The 16,372-nt window shown below is 44.7% G+C and overlaps 1 protein-coding gene across 2 annotated transcripts; it reads right to left on the bottom strand.

Moving 5' to 3' along the window:
• Window positions 1-1,910: 1,910 nt before the first annotated feature.
• On the bottom strand, window positions 1,911-16,302 carry wrap53 (WD repeat containing, antisense to TP53). 2 transcript variants are annotated; one of them, XM_080878661.1, is made up of 11 exons: window positions 16,080-16,302; window positions 15,184-15,629; window positions 14,923-15,079; window positions 12,892-12,987; window positions 11,025-11,133; window positions 10,288-10,376; window positions 8,427-8,650; window positions 5,673-5,884; window positions 4,357-4,460; window positions 4,076-4,219; window positions 1,911-3,290 (listed from the first exon to the last, which is right to left on the bottom strand). In XM_080878661.1, exons 2-11 carry the CDS (start codon window positions 15,449-15,451, stop codon window positions 3,065-3,067), a joined length of 1,629 nt encoding a protein of 542 aa, XP_080734787.1. In that variant the 5' UTR covers window positions 15,452-15,629; window positions 16,080-16,302; the 3' UTR covers window positions 1,911-3,064. The 2 variants fall into 2 exon arrangements, with proteins under 2 accessions (XP_080734787.1, XP_080734786.1); XM_080878660.1 differs by having other exon boundaries at window positions 1,920-3,290; window positions 14,923-15,085; window positions 16,080-16,301.
• Between the last annotated feature and the right edge of the window lie 70 nt (window positions 16,303-16,372).

Below are 16,372 nucleotides of genomic sequence, written 5' to 3'. Positions count from 1 at the left end.
CGCGCCCTCAATAAAATGATGAAAGAGGCAGAGGACATATTTAGGAAGAACTGCTTTAATGATTTTACTCTGAAAGGAATGTCTCGACAGCAGAGGGTCTTTTTAATGCATAAAATATTCATATAAATTACAAAATGTCAGCTGCATAATGCGACTCTCCCATTTCAGCACATCCCAACGGAGTTCTATTGAACTGAGATCTGTGGAGGCGGTCTGAGTGCAGTGAACTCCCTGTGATGTTCCAGAAACCAGATTGAGATGATCTGAGCTTTGTGAAATGATGCATTATCCTATTGGAAGCAGGTATTAGAAGACGGGTACACCGTGGCCATGATCAACAACAATACTCTAAACTTTAAATGATGCCCACTGGGTGCTAAAGGGCCCAAAACGTGCCAGGTAAATATCCCCCATATGATTACACCACCAGCAGCAGCCTGGCGTTTTACTGCAAAACAGGATAAGAGGCATGCTTTCATGGTGTTTACACTAACTCTGAGTGTTGCAGGAGACATTAAGACTCCTGATGTCAGTTTGGAAGATGTGTGAATTGCATCCTGTTTCCTGTTCCAGCTGAGGGGAGTGGCACCCAGTGTGGTCCTCTGCTGCTGTACCCCATCGGCTTCACGGCTTGACATTTGCACTCAGAGATGCTCTTATTCATACCTTGGTTATAACAAATAGTTCTTTGAGTTATTGGTGCATTCCAATAAGCTTGGTTTGGTCCATATCCTCTGGAATTTCCAGAGACTGTGCACCCAGAGGACTGCTGCTTATTGGACAGTCTTAAAATACTTGACCTCTGACCCGGAGGTTCAGGCCACGGAGATTTGAACTCATGGTGACGACAATATCATGAGCCTTTTATGGCTAGTTGCTGTGTCCAATCTTTGTTTTTACTCACCCTCTGAAAGATATTAAGGCTTTTAAGGTATGTTTCCTAAAGAAAAACCTAAAATCACATATTGGTGATGTGTGAATGTTGCAGAGAGCTGAACAGAAATCAGAATTCTTGCAAGCGTATATAGGCAGGTTATGTTCCCATATATAACAACACTAGTTTGAAATCCGACAATGATAACAATGACTCTCGTGTCTTGATCTGGCAAATAGGAGAATAAATCACGCCTGTGTGTTCACGTGCGATCATGTTACATGAGAAAAGTCGAGAATATTTATATGAAAGCACAACTACATTGTTCTGTGTATATGTCAAACAGTTACCTGCTGGCAGATTTTCATGTTATAGATGTTTCCTCTAAACTCTGATGCAAAAATGACACAAATTGGTGAACAAAAATTCATCCGAGTGCAGGAAATTGTGTCCAGCCCTCAAAATTTCCAAGAGGGAGGACCCACAGACCCCAAGCTTAATGTGTCCCCACCCCACCACGCTCCCTCCGTGTCAGTCATCACCCCACTCACTCTTCACTCTGGTGGGGCTGAGATACGGACGGGTCCAGAGCAGACAAACAGGCAGCAATCGCTACACCACTCGATTATTTATTTCTCTTATTTAAAACCTTTTTTTTTTTTATGTGCCCCCAATTTTCCGTCTTGTCGTCTTTCTGCCTACTTTCCTCTCCCAAGGCGGAGACGGTCGCTAAGCAACCCGCACAACACAACACTGCAGCTCTCCAACTTGGCTCAGCGCTCGCCGTGCCCCTGTGGTTTCAGACAATCAAATACACGGGTGCGTGCGAGTGTGCGTGCACGTGCTCGCACAGAAAGCGTGTGTGAAAGGTGAAAGCTATGAATAGTTTCCATCTCATAAGCAAAAGCCAACAGTCCCTTTAGCTTTTAAGAGCTGCCTCTTGACTCGAGTGCGGCATCATCTTGCATTCATTGAGGATTTATTGCAGGGCATCCAACTCTGAACCGCCTTCCACTGAAAACGCAAAAATGAGTGAGGCTGCGAATCTGTGGAAACGTGCTTTTAATTCATTTGAATAAAACCAGCAGACAGCTCCCTGTTGTGCACGGAGGCGTCCATCTCCAGACTTCTCTTCAAGGACAACGCGATTCATAACAGAGTACAAATTTGTGTAGAAATAATAGCTACAAAATTATAGCTCCCATTGCTTGGCAACATATCTGAATGAATGAATAAATCAAGCAACCGACACAGGCTTTAAAAAGTGATCGATTTAATCAGTGTAAAGATCCAAGGCTTTGGTTGGAGCACGCTGAGCTTCTCACCAACCTGCAAAGACACTACAGGAAAGCGCACCCCGGTAACAACGCGAGCATTCGACAAACGGCTGCAAGTATTAATGCAATTAATCAAACACAATGTCTTCTGAGCTGCTAGCACCACTCGCACGGTACAAAAGCACCACAACCAGTAGGAGGAAAACAAAAAGGAAAGAGCACATTTCAAGCAGCAGCTGCTAATTACAAGACTTTCACAGATTGTTTTTGAAGTTACATTCAAAAAAAAGGAGAATCGTCATCACGGCTTTACAAAAATATACATTTGTGGGCATGCACGGAGCAACGCTACCTGTCGCGTCTGGCACTTTAAAAAAGAAGCTAAAACCAGGAGATCCCCGTCACTTTACAAAAGCGAAAACTTGAGAACAAATGGCACTTACTGTAACTATAGCAGTGAAAGATCTCCGGGGAAGCATCGCAGCTACACGCACACGTAAACAAACGCTCCCGCCGACACGGCCGAGAGCCGAGGCGCGATCAGCAGACACGCACGCACGGACACAGTGAGAGGATTTCACTTCCACCACATGTATTCTTATTCAGGAAGTAGAGTCTCTACTAAAATGAAATAAAGGTAAATGTTTAAGAAGAGGCTGGTTATATTTGATTGTAATGTCCTAACGTCTCCTTAGAAAACACCTCTTATCTCAGCATTAAGGCTTTAAAGAACCTCTTAACTTTTGGCTTTGACATTAACCTTTTTTTTTCCACGTTCTGGTGAAGTTGGCAGTAAACTACAAACAAACAGCCCGCTGACGCTCTATTTGTACAAACCAAAATCAGCTTTACACACAAACATCACATGGCATGTGTAACTCGATTTGTATCAGCTGAGTGCAGTGACAGATATTCAGGCCTCTGCTGCTGTAGTGCTCTGGTCTTGGCTCCCTTCAGCGGCAGGGCTAAGCGGTCCCGCCCACCACAGGGTCAGGACATTGTCCTGCCGGGTGTCTTGCTGTGACATCACAGCACCGCTCCCCTCCGTGTCAGAGGCCGAGTCACCCTCGCTGTCGCCGGGCCACGGGAACTGCCGCTGGCCGCTGGATGTTGCCAGCAGCGGCATGAAGGGATGGATACTGTATAAGAAGAAGAGGAGAAGGACGGAGCAGCAGAGGGGGGCAGAGAGAAGATCCAGGAAGGGACAAATGAAAATAATGGCGTGATAAGCTGTGGAAAAAAAACTTTCTGCTAGCGTGACATGACTGGACTTTCAGCTATTGCACACGCAGCATCACGCTTGAAAAAAGAAAATGCACGATTCATTTCACAGAAAACAACTGAATTACCTCAGGCTTTGCAACATTTTATACATAACTGCTGCACATTTACACCATCTGTGTTTAATTAAAAGTCAACGTTTCATTTTTAGTACATCATTGGCTTTATTCTCTGCAATCACGTATTCACAATCAAAGCTGTTTTTTGTGCCAGAGTATCCAGAATTATTGAGAAGCTGTGGTTTGGTTTTCACTCTCTGCTCTCACAAAGCAGTGACATGCCTGACTAAAGCCAAAGCTGCTCTGTCACTGAATGTTTTGGATCATTTGTTTTGCCTCCTATGATTTTGTGAAAAATGACTGCATGACCCAAACAGCCTGACACAGCAAAACAGCAGCATAACTGAACAACAGCGTAACATAAGTGAATTAGAAAAAGCTGAAACTTTGTTAATTGCTTTTTATTCAGTTTTGTTTCTACCGAACAACAATGCAGCTGATCAAGATTAGCTTCACCTTTGTAAAATAACACTTTTCCTCTCATGTTAATTATTGAGAAAGATCCACCTTCAGTCTAATATTATAAATGTTTTCATTACTGGAATCTAATCTGTCAGTGAGCTGGATTAGATTAGTAATCATACCTGACTCCGTTGGTGCAGTCCCAGTACGCCTGGAACCTAAGCTGAGGCTGCAGTAGTTCTTCATTACCATCAGGAGGCGCTGTGTGGGTGTCCCATACTGACACCACTCCCTCCGTGTCTCCACTCAGCAGGTACCTGCCAGATCTAAACGCACACAAACAAACACGAGTGGGAATCGGCTAATACGACGATCCTTGCTGCTATTTAACACAGAAAAACCAGACGAATCACATCACACTCATATACAACAGGATCACTGATGCAGTTTCCCTGTTACTTACTGATCGAGGTCAAAGTAGATGCGCTGATTAGTGGCCACGTTCCTTTTAAGAGAAAACACAACTCTTCCCGGCTCTCTTAGGTCCCAGCACAGGATTTCTGGATCCTGCACACACACACAAAAGAATTTCCATGAAATCATTCGTTCCCAAGCCTGGATGCTAACTTTATCCATCACAAACAACTGCCACACAACAAAAGGCAGTCAGAATTTATCTTCACAGCCTGTATATAAAATTTGGACATAGCCACACTAAGGTCATTTTGGGGTTTGAAGCTTTAATATTAACGTTTTTGCCAGCGTTAATGCTTTAGAGCCAGAAGTCAGCACGAGAGAGACTTCCAAGTTAGCTTAAACTAGCTAGCATGGTTAGCAAGCTGCATCAATAGGTTTTGTGTGCTACACGCAGTCACTTTCATGCATAACTGTAACAAGCTGATAATTCTTGATTTCACTACTAGAACATGAGCCATAAGCATCTTGAAAAGTCTGCACCTCGCGGCGGGACATGCTCGTCAGATAACTTTGGTTAAAAATGTTCCCAAAGGCACAAACTTGGCTAAGTAGTGCAGTTCAGTAGCTGAAATTAGCAGAAGTGAGAACCAGGAATAAAGCAGTCTCTTCCTCAACTTCAGCACTGACTAATGTCCAAGTTTGAAAAACCCAAAGATCATCAATGATGGAGAAGCTCAGGTTGATCATGATCAAATCACAAGTCACTGGGAAAGCAGCAAATATGCCATTTACCAACATCTACCATTTACCAACATCTGTAGTTTTTCAGCCTCAGGTTTTGCCACTTGATAAAGCTTCAAAAAGCCAAACTTTTTGTCCAATTTCTGTTCTGAGGGTTGAAAACTCAAACACACATCTCTTCAGAGGACACAGAGTACTTACAATAATCATAGATAAAACAATAAAACAAGAACTATCAGACTTTTGATTGATAGCTATTACTTTCAATGGGAGCTCTATTAAATTTAGGACCTACCATTAATCTTCCTTACACACTGCCTTGATATCATTTCTTCAGATTAGAGCGAACCTGTAGCTGAATTAGCTGGCATACAGTTTGCAGCAGGAGAATAATGTTAGATGCTAGCTTAAATATTTCATTTTAAGTTGCTGACACATGCTGAGAGGACTGAGTATCATGTAAAGCTTTACATCATACTTGTGTATTTATATTGTGCAAAGCAACATCAGTTACCTGCTTAACACCCAAACACAACTGATAGTTTGTGTGTGTTCAGCAGCGATTGTTACCTTCGGGTATCTCTCTGCTTGAAGCTGTGTGCGAGTCTGTTCGTGCGTTACCTTGCGGCCGCCGGTGTACAGGTAGTTGCCGTCGGGGGAGAAGAGCAGATGGGTGAGACCTCCGTGGTGACGGGTCGGCAGCAGAGCCAGCAGGGTGCCGTCCTGGCAGGAGTAGAGGCCAGCGCAGCGGGAGTAAGAGCCACAGGCGTAAACAGATTGGCAAGGGCTGAAGCCAAAGCAGGAGATGATGCCACTCTGGCCTTGCTTTTTCACTGCGGTGAGGACAAGAGAGAGCATTTGGCAGCGCTTTCAGCACTTTATAGTTCACAGGACACAATTTGCAGTCTCGTCGACTCAAAGTTGACTTTTTGGCAGTTCAGACATTCCGGAGTCTGTCCATAAAAGCAACAGATTTCTCAGTGATTACACCAGTGAGCCAACGGATTACAATCTCAAGGTGATGATGGTGTGTGTTAGTTAAAGCCTTTGCTGGATCTGCCTCTGCCAATTTAGAAAAAGTCGTTCAAGTACATTTAAAAAAAAAAAGAGCTTCCAGTGAAATGATGCCATATGAATGTGAGACGGAGGAAAGAAATGCATCACAGTAAACATTGTGTTCTCCTTGGTTTTTGTCAGAAGTACATAATAAAAACGCTCCTTGTCAGTTTGTTCAAGGAGGCTTCAGCCTGTGAGATGTGACAGCCAGCTGTCAAACAGCAACTCACTGAAAACAAGAAACAACAGACTTCACATTATCCTCCCTCTCACGTCTGTTTACTGTCTAAGGGTTTCAATTTCTCACAATATTTCTTGTGAATCCCAAAACGTTGATTCTGTTCATCTGGACGAAGCGTTTGGTCACTCATGCGAGCGGCTTCTTCAGTCTCAGCTGACTGCACGTTTCCCCAACCTTATAAACCGACCAAGTGTGTGAACTGTGTCTTAATTCCACATATTTCACATACGAGGGTCAGTACTACAGGCAGAAACATGGGTTCCCCAGTTTCACCCATTGTGGCCAATTTGTATATGGAAGAAGTGGAAAAGAGGGTTTTGTTATCCTACCCTGGGACACCACCAAGCCATTGGTTCAGGTATGTGGATGACACCTGAGGGAAAAATCAAATCTCAGGACGTACCACAATTCATGGATCACATTAATTCTGTGGACCGACACACCAAATTCACCAGGGAGGATATAAAAAGTGTTAGCCGTCTTAGACTGTGAGATTTCCATCAGTAATGGGGGACATCTAAAAGCTGACGTGTACCGTAAACCTACACATACGGATCAGTATCTAAGGTTTGACTCTCATCATCCACTGGAGCACAAACTGGGTGTCATCAGGAGGCTACAACACAGAGCGAACACCATCCCCACAGACACAGCGGCCAGGGAGGCAGAAGAACAGCACATCAAGAAGGCCCTGAGTAAATGTGGTTATCCCAGCTGGACCTTTGTCAAAGCTGGGAAGGCACCTAAAGAAAGCTCCAGCCGATCCAGGACAGAAGGACAACCGCTGCCTAAACTATAACCTGTAGTGATCCCATGTGTGTCAGGAGTATTGGAGCAGTTGAGACGCATTTTCTCTAAACACTTTCAAACCCCAAAACACGCTGCACCCAAAATTTGTCACCCCAAGGATCAGGTCCCCCGACACAAACAGAGTAATGTAGTGTACGCTGTTAAGTGCCAGGAGGATTTCTACATCTGGGAAACAAAACAACCCTAGGCTAAGTAGTTAGGTGTTCTGTGTTGTCCTAACTCGTCAGGCCAGAACTCCACAGTCTATTTCCACCTACAGGCCAGCGGACACTTTGAATGATGAGGATGTAACATCCTGGACAGGGAGGAACGCTGGTTTGAGCGCAGAGTCAAGGAGACCATTTACATGAAAAGGGAAAGACCATCTCTGAATCGAGGAGGGGCCTAAGGGTACATCTGTCACCATCTTACAATGCTGTGATTGCAGCCATTGCATCAATGACCAGTGGTCATGGATCATTGGTGATGACAATATGCAACTTAATGATTTAGACTGACTGTCCATGGTTTGCCACTGGTGCTAGTTTCAGTTATTATGCAAATACTAGGAGAAACCTGCAGTCAGCTGAGACCGAAGCAGTCATTTGGATGAGTGAACAAACCTCTTCCACTGAAAACGCTTCATCGAGATGAACAGAACCTTTTAGGATTTACTTACCTGGACGATCGAGCATGCATCACGACATTTCTTGTGAACACTATTTATTTATAGCTGCATTTTTGAGTGTCGTTGAAGTTTGCTCACAATCAGCAAAACATCCAACACAGAATGCGTTAAAAATGACGCTGCTGGTAACAGTATCATCAGAAAGTCAGTGTCTCACTGCAAACTGACACTTCTTCAGTCACTCTGACAGCAGGACTTCACCGCTGTGAAGGAACAATGTGTTTATAGCACAAGGGTGTAACCTTAAAGCAGTGTTTCTCAAATGTGGTAACAGTATCCCTGAGGGAACTCCAATTTAATATCCTTGTTTTCAGTACAGTCGTTAACTGCTGTAAAACCTCACACAGGAAGAAAGCAATAAACACAATCACACCGGCTGTGAGCAGGAGGCCAGCTTCTAATATTTTAATGAAAAAAAGACAAACTCAATTTGTGGTTGAAATGTAGCAGCTGAAAGCGCGAAGAAAGAGGTGATACACATATTTGTGTTTGGCCTGATGAAATGAAACGAAAAGATGTTAAATGGGTTTTACGTCACCCGATTGAGGAAAGCTCATCGACAAGCTTCAAGGTGAAAGCCGATGAGACGTTGACGACTGACCTATTGTGGGTCGCTCCTCACAGTCTCTGCCCGGGCGCTCGGTGTGGAAGACCCTGACCATTTTGTCAAACCCGCAGTAGAGCTGCGCGCCATCTGGAGAGAAGCACAGCGAGTGAGCTGCCGTCAGCTCGTCCAGGTGATTGTAGGGTCGGAAGCTGGCTCGCACCTCCCCGTAAAATGCATCCCACACATGGACGGGGTTGTCACGGCTACTGCTGGCTAGACTGAAGAAGAGGAGGTCGAAATAAATAAATATGAATGAATGATTTAGAAATGAATGAGATGAACAAACTGAGCTAACGGAGGGAACAACTAACATGTGCTGCAAAACAAACATACAGCTACATGCTTCGCCTCATTATGAAGACAAGGCCGCAGCACATTCTTATTGATCCGCATCAGGGCCAAAGACTGAGCCATGCCTTTTTAACTCTAATTATTGAGCACTGAACAAACGCTGAAACATCACTGCCGCTCAATTAGACAAAGGAAATGAGCCCCCGCCGCTGCTGCCGTGTTCTGTTATGGCCCCTGTGAGCCGCGGCTTTATTCCAGAGCAGGGAAATGCCCAATTATAATGCTAGACTGCTGCTAGCTTGGAGCCATGCCTAGAACTCAGCGCAACTTAACCGAGCCATAACAGGGGCCCTTATTCCCTCTCTACAGGAGGGGCATCAACAACACACGGCTTTTGGCAGGCAGATAGTTCAAGGAGCGCAGAGGGAGAAACAAAACAGCGATGTGAAAAGAGGGAGAGAAAGGGTAAGCAGGAGACATGGCTCTCCTGCTTTGCTAGATGTTTTCTTTTAATCGTCACAACCGCAATCTTTTATCTGACTGCTACAGTCAGTCGGTGTACTCTGTCCGACCACCTGACTGCGCCCTGCAGGAGCTCCTGTTTGATAGATGGCAGCGATCTGAAGACAATCACGAGTGTTTGCTGTCAGTTTCCATCAGCATTTGGATTATAGACACGACTCGAGCGCTTCCCTGCCCGCGAGACTTTTGTTGATGATTTTGGTTTGTCCAGCTCCAGACCCTCACCCACTAACATGGTGAAAGCTGTACGATGTGAGGATGTCGGTGCCAGTTCTGGGCCTTGATGCACTCAACTGCTCGAGGGTCTGACTGAAGGATGATGGGAGTTGGGGGAGTTGGGGCTGAAGGGTAACACACCACGAAAACTGCTGGCAACCTGACCTCGGCTCATTAGCTCAGCCTTACTTCTCTCACCGCAGACGATAAGCAGCCTTCACAGCGACGGCTGGATGCTGCTGATGCTAACTTTCCTTCACAGCACACACACACCAACACTCAGTGATGTCATAATTGCCACATACTTGCTAGAGTGCACCCTTCTAAACACAAAAAAAGGAGAAGGAGATGAGAAGCAAAGCCTCGAGTCAGGGATTCACGAGGCCCTTTAGGTGTTGTCTGGACTCAGGAGTGCTGTTAGCGGGCTGAATCGCACTGTGGGCCTCAAACAGGCGAGCGGATTGCGACGAGGCGGACGAGACGCAGGCCAACTCTTCACTCGTAATGAGAGACATCAGAAAGCTTTTACAGCTTCCCTCCTTGCAGGCAGCCAGCTTCCACAACCGCTGAACATACCTCTGGGATCAAAGAATGAGACACAAGACTACAACAAAATCTTCTGCATTCAGACAGTCTATTAGACACACTGCAGCACAAAGAAAAGCCGACAAATTCACCGGGAACCCGATCCAACCACCCGAGATTAGAAACTGACACAAAACACAACCCGGTGCTTTTTTCAGTGTATACACATTTCACCGTCTCCAAGGTGGACTTGAAGCGAGAGGCTTAGGGAATAGTTTGAAAAAGACCAGGTTCAGCTCACAAGCACGTGTCCGGCTCCAAAGAGTTCATCTTGGGGTACCAGCAGTAGTCATAGATGGTGTCTCCTTCTGCCATCCGCAGCACTGGACTCTAGCAGAGAATAAAAGAAAAGACAGACAGTCAGTAACAGAGGGACTGAGACCTCCTGCATTAAGAAATGTAGGCCAAAGGCATCAGCTCTGAGGCTGACACTAAATAAGTGGCTACCCAGAAAAATTCAATTTCAAAAGCCAGTGGAAGCATGCGAGAAACAGAGCAATCAACAGTCAATCTTCTCCTCTCATTACAAAGGCTGCGAGATTTCAACTAGAGAAAATGGATTATATTTCAATTATTTTTGTTCAGTGATCCCAATCAAACCAGCTTGTAATACAATTAAAAGATCGGCTCACTACTTGACATTTCGCCCCGACCAAAACACAAAGTCCATTTTATTCCCACAGATTAATCTTCACTAACGCGTTTTATCAGGCAGACGTCTCAAAGGATTTTTGTTTATTGCAACAAAAAGCAAAACTGACGTTTAGTAATAACCTTCATAAACATCATAAACAGGGAAGCTCCAGATTAGACTGAGACTGCTGACCTTTACAAATGAAGGAGTCTTTATAGCTACGTTCATCTTTCAACTGAATTTAAATCCATAAAATAATGAATATTTGCTCTAACATTTGTTTGTTGCTTTCTCATTTCCCGTCGCCTGTCCGGCCCCCGATGGCAAGCTATTTGTGTACTCACCATTTCAGGAAGCAAGTCCCAGTTGTAGCTGTAAATCTCTGGAGGGATGTTGTACACTCGGAGGACATTGTCTGCACTGTTTGTCAGGATACAAGAACCATCAGGAGCCCTAGGTAAGAGGAAGAGGAGGGATGACAGATCATTAAAGACTAGAACAACAAGTACTCGGGCTGGGTTTGTGTGCATGTTAAAGTAACACAAAACACACATATAATACTAACATATATGCAGCTGCACTATAGCATGTAAGCAGCTCGTACACAGACAACTGTATTTATAGCATTAATTAAAGAAAACTGACCTTTTCTGGGTCAGAAAGGTAAAGCAGAAGTGTTATAACTAGGGATGGGTACCGGTGTCCGGTGCCATGATGGCACCGGTTCTGACATAAACGGTAGTAACCAGACCGAAAAGCAGCGCACATTTCGGTGCTTTATTTTCCTGAGCTGTGATACACTTCTAGCCAATCATTTTACGTTTCCCAGGATAGTAGGCGGGGCCAGGTACGTACGTTCAGTTAGAGCAGAGCTACAGATTAAAAATGTCCAAGGCGAAGCGGTCAAAAGTCTGGTTGTACTTCACAGCAAAATATGCAAACTCAGCAGCAACAAGTGCTTTAAGCTGATACTGTGATACTGTCAAAGGAGGTAACACCTCGAATCCGATGAAACACCTGGCGACGCATAGCGTTTTTTTTAAAAGCCGAGAAATGCGCCGTATTTGATAGCTTGCTGCGAGACCTCACACTGTGCACGTTGGGTGGGTTGCCAGTTATCGGACCCGGAGCAACATCCCCCAAAAACCCGAAGAATAGAGTCCTGGCCCCTAGCCCTGCCAGTGTAGCAGAAATGATGAGGATGATGCAGCAGCAGCCGTTCTTCTCTGCGTGAGTCGCTTAATGTTGTTCGTGTGTAATTTACGTTGAGTAGGCTAACCACGTTATTACATTAATACATGTAAGGTGAACTAGCAAACATCATCATAGCTACATGCAGCTGTCTTCTTGTTTGATGGCAGATACTCCCTTCACCCTGGACAAAAAGGCTAAAATGACCAAAGAAAAAGTGGGAAACAGGTAAACATGAGAGGTTTTTGGACAAAGTTTGTGTTTTTTTTCCATTGATTAAGCACTGCTTCCAGCCAAGAGTGATACCATATATGCCCCATAGCTGCAGAAAAGGCTAACATTGTTATCTTTTTACAAAAACAAAACAAAACAGCTGAACATGAGAGGTTTTTGGACAAAGTTTGTGTTCTCCATTCTTTAAGCACCGGTTCGAGCACCGTTTAAGCACCGGCACCGTTTCAAAAGTACCGATTTGGCACCGGTATCGGATAAAACCTAAACGATACCCATCCCTAGTTATAACTGGTACTGGTAGGTTTGAGTCTATTACCCTAATTCTCTCTGGCCTCCAATTAAATATCACATTGATTTTAAAATCCTATAAAATCCTAAATAATATTGCACCTAGCTGTCTTATTTGATCAAAGCTCAGGCTCACAGTGTCAGCCTGCATACTGTTCTGCCCAGACTACATACTAGTACTCTGCCCATTGGAAGCAACCAGTGAGTTCAGGCGTGACATTACTGGGCAGTGTGGTTGTAGCAGCATCTATTGTGCTCATGCAAACAATGATGGAACCTCACATGTTGATCTGATGCCTTTCCGAGAACTCCAAGTCCAGTGGCAAAACTCAAATATAGCGGCACCCCAGTGCTACCTACCTCTCAGCCCCCCTGCAGATGCACACAGTATCCATTTCAAAGCCTTACGTCGCCTTGTTTTTGTGTCTAAGCCCAGTATGTAATAACCATGAATACGCCCCTCGCAATGTTTTCTTCATATATAAAAAAAGAATTTACCATTTGCAGCCTTTCAGGTAGTTCTCCGGCAGGTTGGAGTACTCTGTCCAGGAACCAGTCAGCATTTGAGGGTTCTGGGTAAAATCTAAGCTGAGCCTGGAGACAGAGAGACAAGGACGTCCTTGGTCAGAGAGGCGCTCGCAACAAGCTCACGCACTCCACTAAAAGCTAGAGCTCACATTTATTAGGAGATGAGCACTTAAAGGTTTATAATTGAAGACAATTTTAAAGCTCATTGCTATTTTAGGCACACATCATCCAATGAAGTCCCTAGCCTCAGTCAAACACGCTCTGTGTATAAAACACAGTGGAAACTTCCAAGTAATAAGCTGCTTCATTTACACACAGTGACACTACAGCTGATTGTTAATTAGATTTCTATTAGTTGACTACATTATTTTTCATCCTGGGTCATTTTCTCCAAATTTTAGCATAATGATGTCTGACAGCCTCAAAATGATGAATCAGTTAATGCTCTGGTGCTTTTAGCTGCCCCACTTAAACACGAGTGTCAATTAAAAAAGCACTTCTCAACATCTAACAACACATTACTAAACACGACACTCTCACTGTCACTGATAAACTTTAAGCTTCAAACACATGTTGACTGCATTGATTGGACTGTTAATTATTTCATCTGTTCACAGTCTCCACCCACTCAGCCAAGTTCTGCACTGCTTACATAGTTGGTGGCTGGAGCCTATCGTGGACTCACATAGGTCTAGAGGTTACAGCCTAGACAGGTTGTGCATCCACCACAGAGAGACTGTAACTCTTCATGCACAGAATCACTGATTAACCCCACATGCATGCCTCTGGAGTATGGGAGGACCATACCTGACACATGCTATACGGCCTGTCACCTTAAATTCGTGTTTGATGTTTTATGCAAAGGATTTTGGTTACTTGGCAGATAATTTTAAGGTAGTTGCTAGGCAACATGATGTTGTTACAATGTCCAATACAGATAAGAACCTTCAGAGGCCCAAGATGTACATTTGGTTGCTCAGCGCCGGGTCAAGTAGGAGGAGTTGGGGGACAAACAAACACATAGTCGGAGATTTCATGTATCACAGTATGAAGTAAAGACCCAGTGTTAAACAAACACCGCTCTAAATGCTCCGTTTCAGACAGGTTCTTCTACTCTTGCGACTTGTATGACAGGGAATACCACTGTTATGGTCATTTCAGGGGCGCAGCTCTGGCTGTGAGTACAGAAGCCCCGCCCACCTGTTGTTCACAAGGATAGCTACTGTGAAGCTACCTGCTGGTTTTTGAAGTCCTGCACTAAAGCCACGAGATGAGCGTTTCCACTGTCGCCATCTTGGGTGCAACAGGCCAGATGAGATTGTGCCTAGACCTTGAAACTGCACACTCACTGGTTGATTCTTTTGATTGAAAAGTCATTAGCCAATAGTCTAAGGAGCTTAGAAAGAAAAGCGTCTGGACTTCTTTAAGTTGCTTGAAGACGTTTCACCTCTCATCCAAGAAGCTTCTTCAGTTCTAGGGTCAAATGGTGGAGAGTCCCAGATTTAAGCCCTGTGGGAGTGTCCCCCCGAGAGGGACAAAAGGACCCCCTATTGATCCTCTACCTAATGACATGAGCCAAGGTGTGAAAATGATTAGACTACGATGACCTGGATGACTGAGAACCTTCACAGACTCATTAGCCAATGAGCATGCAACTCTAAACCATAAGACCTTTTCTCTCTCTCAATTCAATGCAGTCCAAAATAACCAACTGCGCCCATTAACTTCTGCACTGGCTTCCTTTTGTTTTTACCTGAAAAAGACAAATTTACCAGCTATGCAAATTGTAACATAAAAAAAAGGGTGTAAGAAAAATTAAAAAGTAAACTTCATACTTTTTAAAATATTTTTCAGATGATATCTTCTGTGTTCATCTGCTACAATCTCTTCTAGCAGTTTCTGCCTTTTTATGAATGCGCATCTTGTATCTCAACTCTGCCTAAATATTGCAAACTTACTCTACGTTTAAATCTACAAATAAACCTTTTTTCTTCCACGTACTGTTGTCCGTCACCGGGGCTCTCTGCAGATCCATCACCGTTGTGTTCCTCCTCTGGTTTTGGCCCTTCTTCTCCATTTTGATGGTATTCTTCTTCTTCCCCGATGACTACTACCTCTTTCCCACTATGACCTCCCTCCTCACACTGCAGCAGGTCTCCTGTTCCTGACAGCAGAAGCCAGATTAAACACAGGTCATCTGTAATCTTAATTTATATTAATATATGCATATAATCATGAATTAAAACAGACACAGTCCTGTACCTTCTGCTGTTTGGGCTGGCATTCCCTGCAGCGAGCTAGGCTGTGTTGGTGTTTCTTCATGCCTCTGACCAGGCTCCACAACCTGATCCTGCCCCACGCCCTCCTCACTCATCCTCAGCCTCTTGGCAGATGGCGAAGCCCCTTCCTCTGAGATCTCCCCTGCACCTCCAGGCAGTAAAGGTGGAGGCTGTTGAGGGGGCTCATTATCTGCTTCGGAGTCCTGCCCTGCACCACCTCCACTTTCACCACCTCCCACAGAGTCTGACATCTTTGTTTACCTCCCTCTCTCTCTCTCCCGTGAAGCCCTCCACCCAGCTTTCAAGCGCCCGGTGTCCAGCGGTCGCTGTCAGACGTGGGTGAGGTAGGTGCTACTGGGGTAGTGCTTCCTCCTGCAGTGTGGATGTTTGAGTCTGTTGGGGTACGAGGACATCACAGCACCCACCAGCCTAGGAAACATTGAGTCGAGAAAACATGAAGACGAGAAAAGCGAGACCAACAATGAGCTCGTCAAAACAACGGAAGACCATGATAGCACGTTCACGAAAACCAGGAAAAAAACCGTTAAGTCAGACTGAAGATAAAGTGAACGTGCAGCTGCTGTGAGGGGAGCACGTCACTGCCTCACAGCACACACCTGTGGCTAGTCGTGACTGCCAGCTGCCTCACCAAACTAGCATACGCGTCTATTTGGTCAAGTTAAAGCTTGAGCGATACATATTACATTCTTTCTACATGTCCACGCACGCCCGGTTGCTATTATACATAATGGATGATTCTGGTAAATAAATCAATTAGCGACATTTGCTTTAGCTTCTTATTGAGCGTCCCTTCACATCGGAGCACACACTTTAGCCCAAGTTAGCATTAGCCTACGTTAGCAATCTGATGCTATATACCTGTGTTGTGGCTTGCCTGGCCTTTAGTTGTGTTCGCGGTTTGGCCGAAAAGCAAAACCCGCAGAATCAAGAGTTTCACCAAAAGCCGGAGAAAAAGACCGAACACACAAAACTAATCGCCGTCTTTCTGCTTCGGGACTTTGTTTCCCTTCACCATCTCATTAGGAGAAGTTGTAAACACTGCGGGCGGCCATGTGCTTCAAACTATCGCGAGAGTTCATTGGACGAGACGCGCTCAGTGAGTGCTGATTCTATTATGTGCGGATAAGCGTGATTCATAACAAGATGTCTTC

The sequence above is a fragment of the Rhamphochromis sp. 'chilingali' genome (assembly GCF_963969265.1).
Source record: "Rhamphochromis sp. 'chilingali' genome assembly, chromosome: 1".
Classification (NCBI taxonomy): domain Eukaryota; kingdom Metazoa; phylum Chordata; class Actinopteri; order Cichliformes; family Cichlidae; genus Rhamphochromis; species Rhamphochromis sp. 'chilingali'.
Note: the sequence above shows the minus strand (reverse complement) of the source record. Positions and strands in the feature narration are given on the sequence as shown.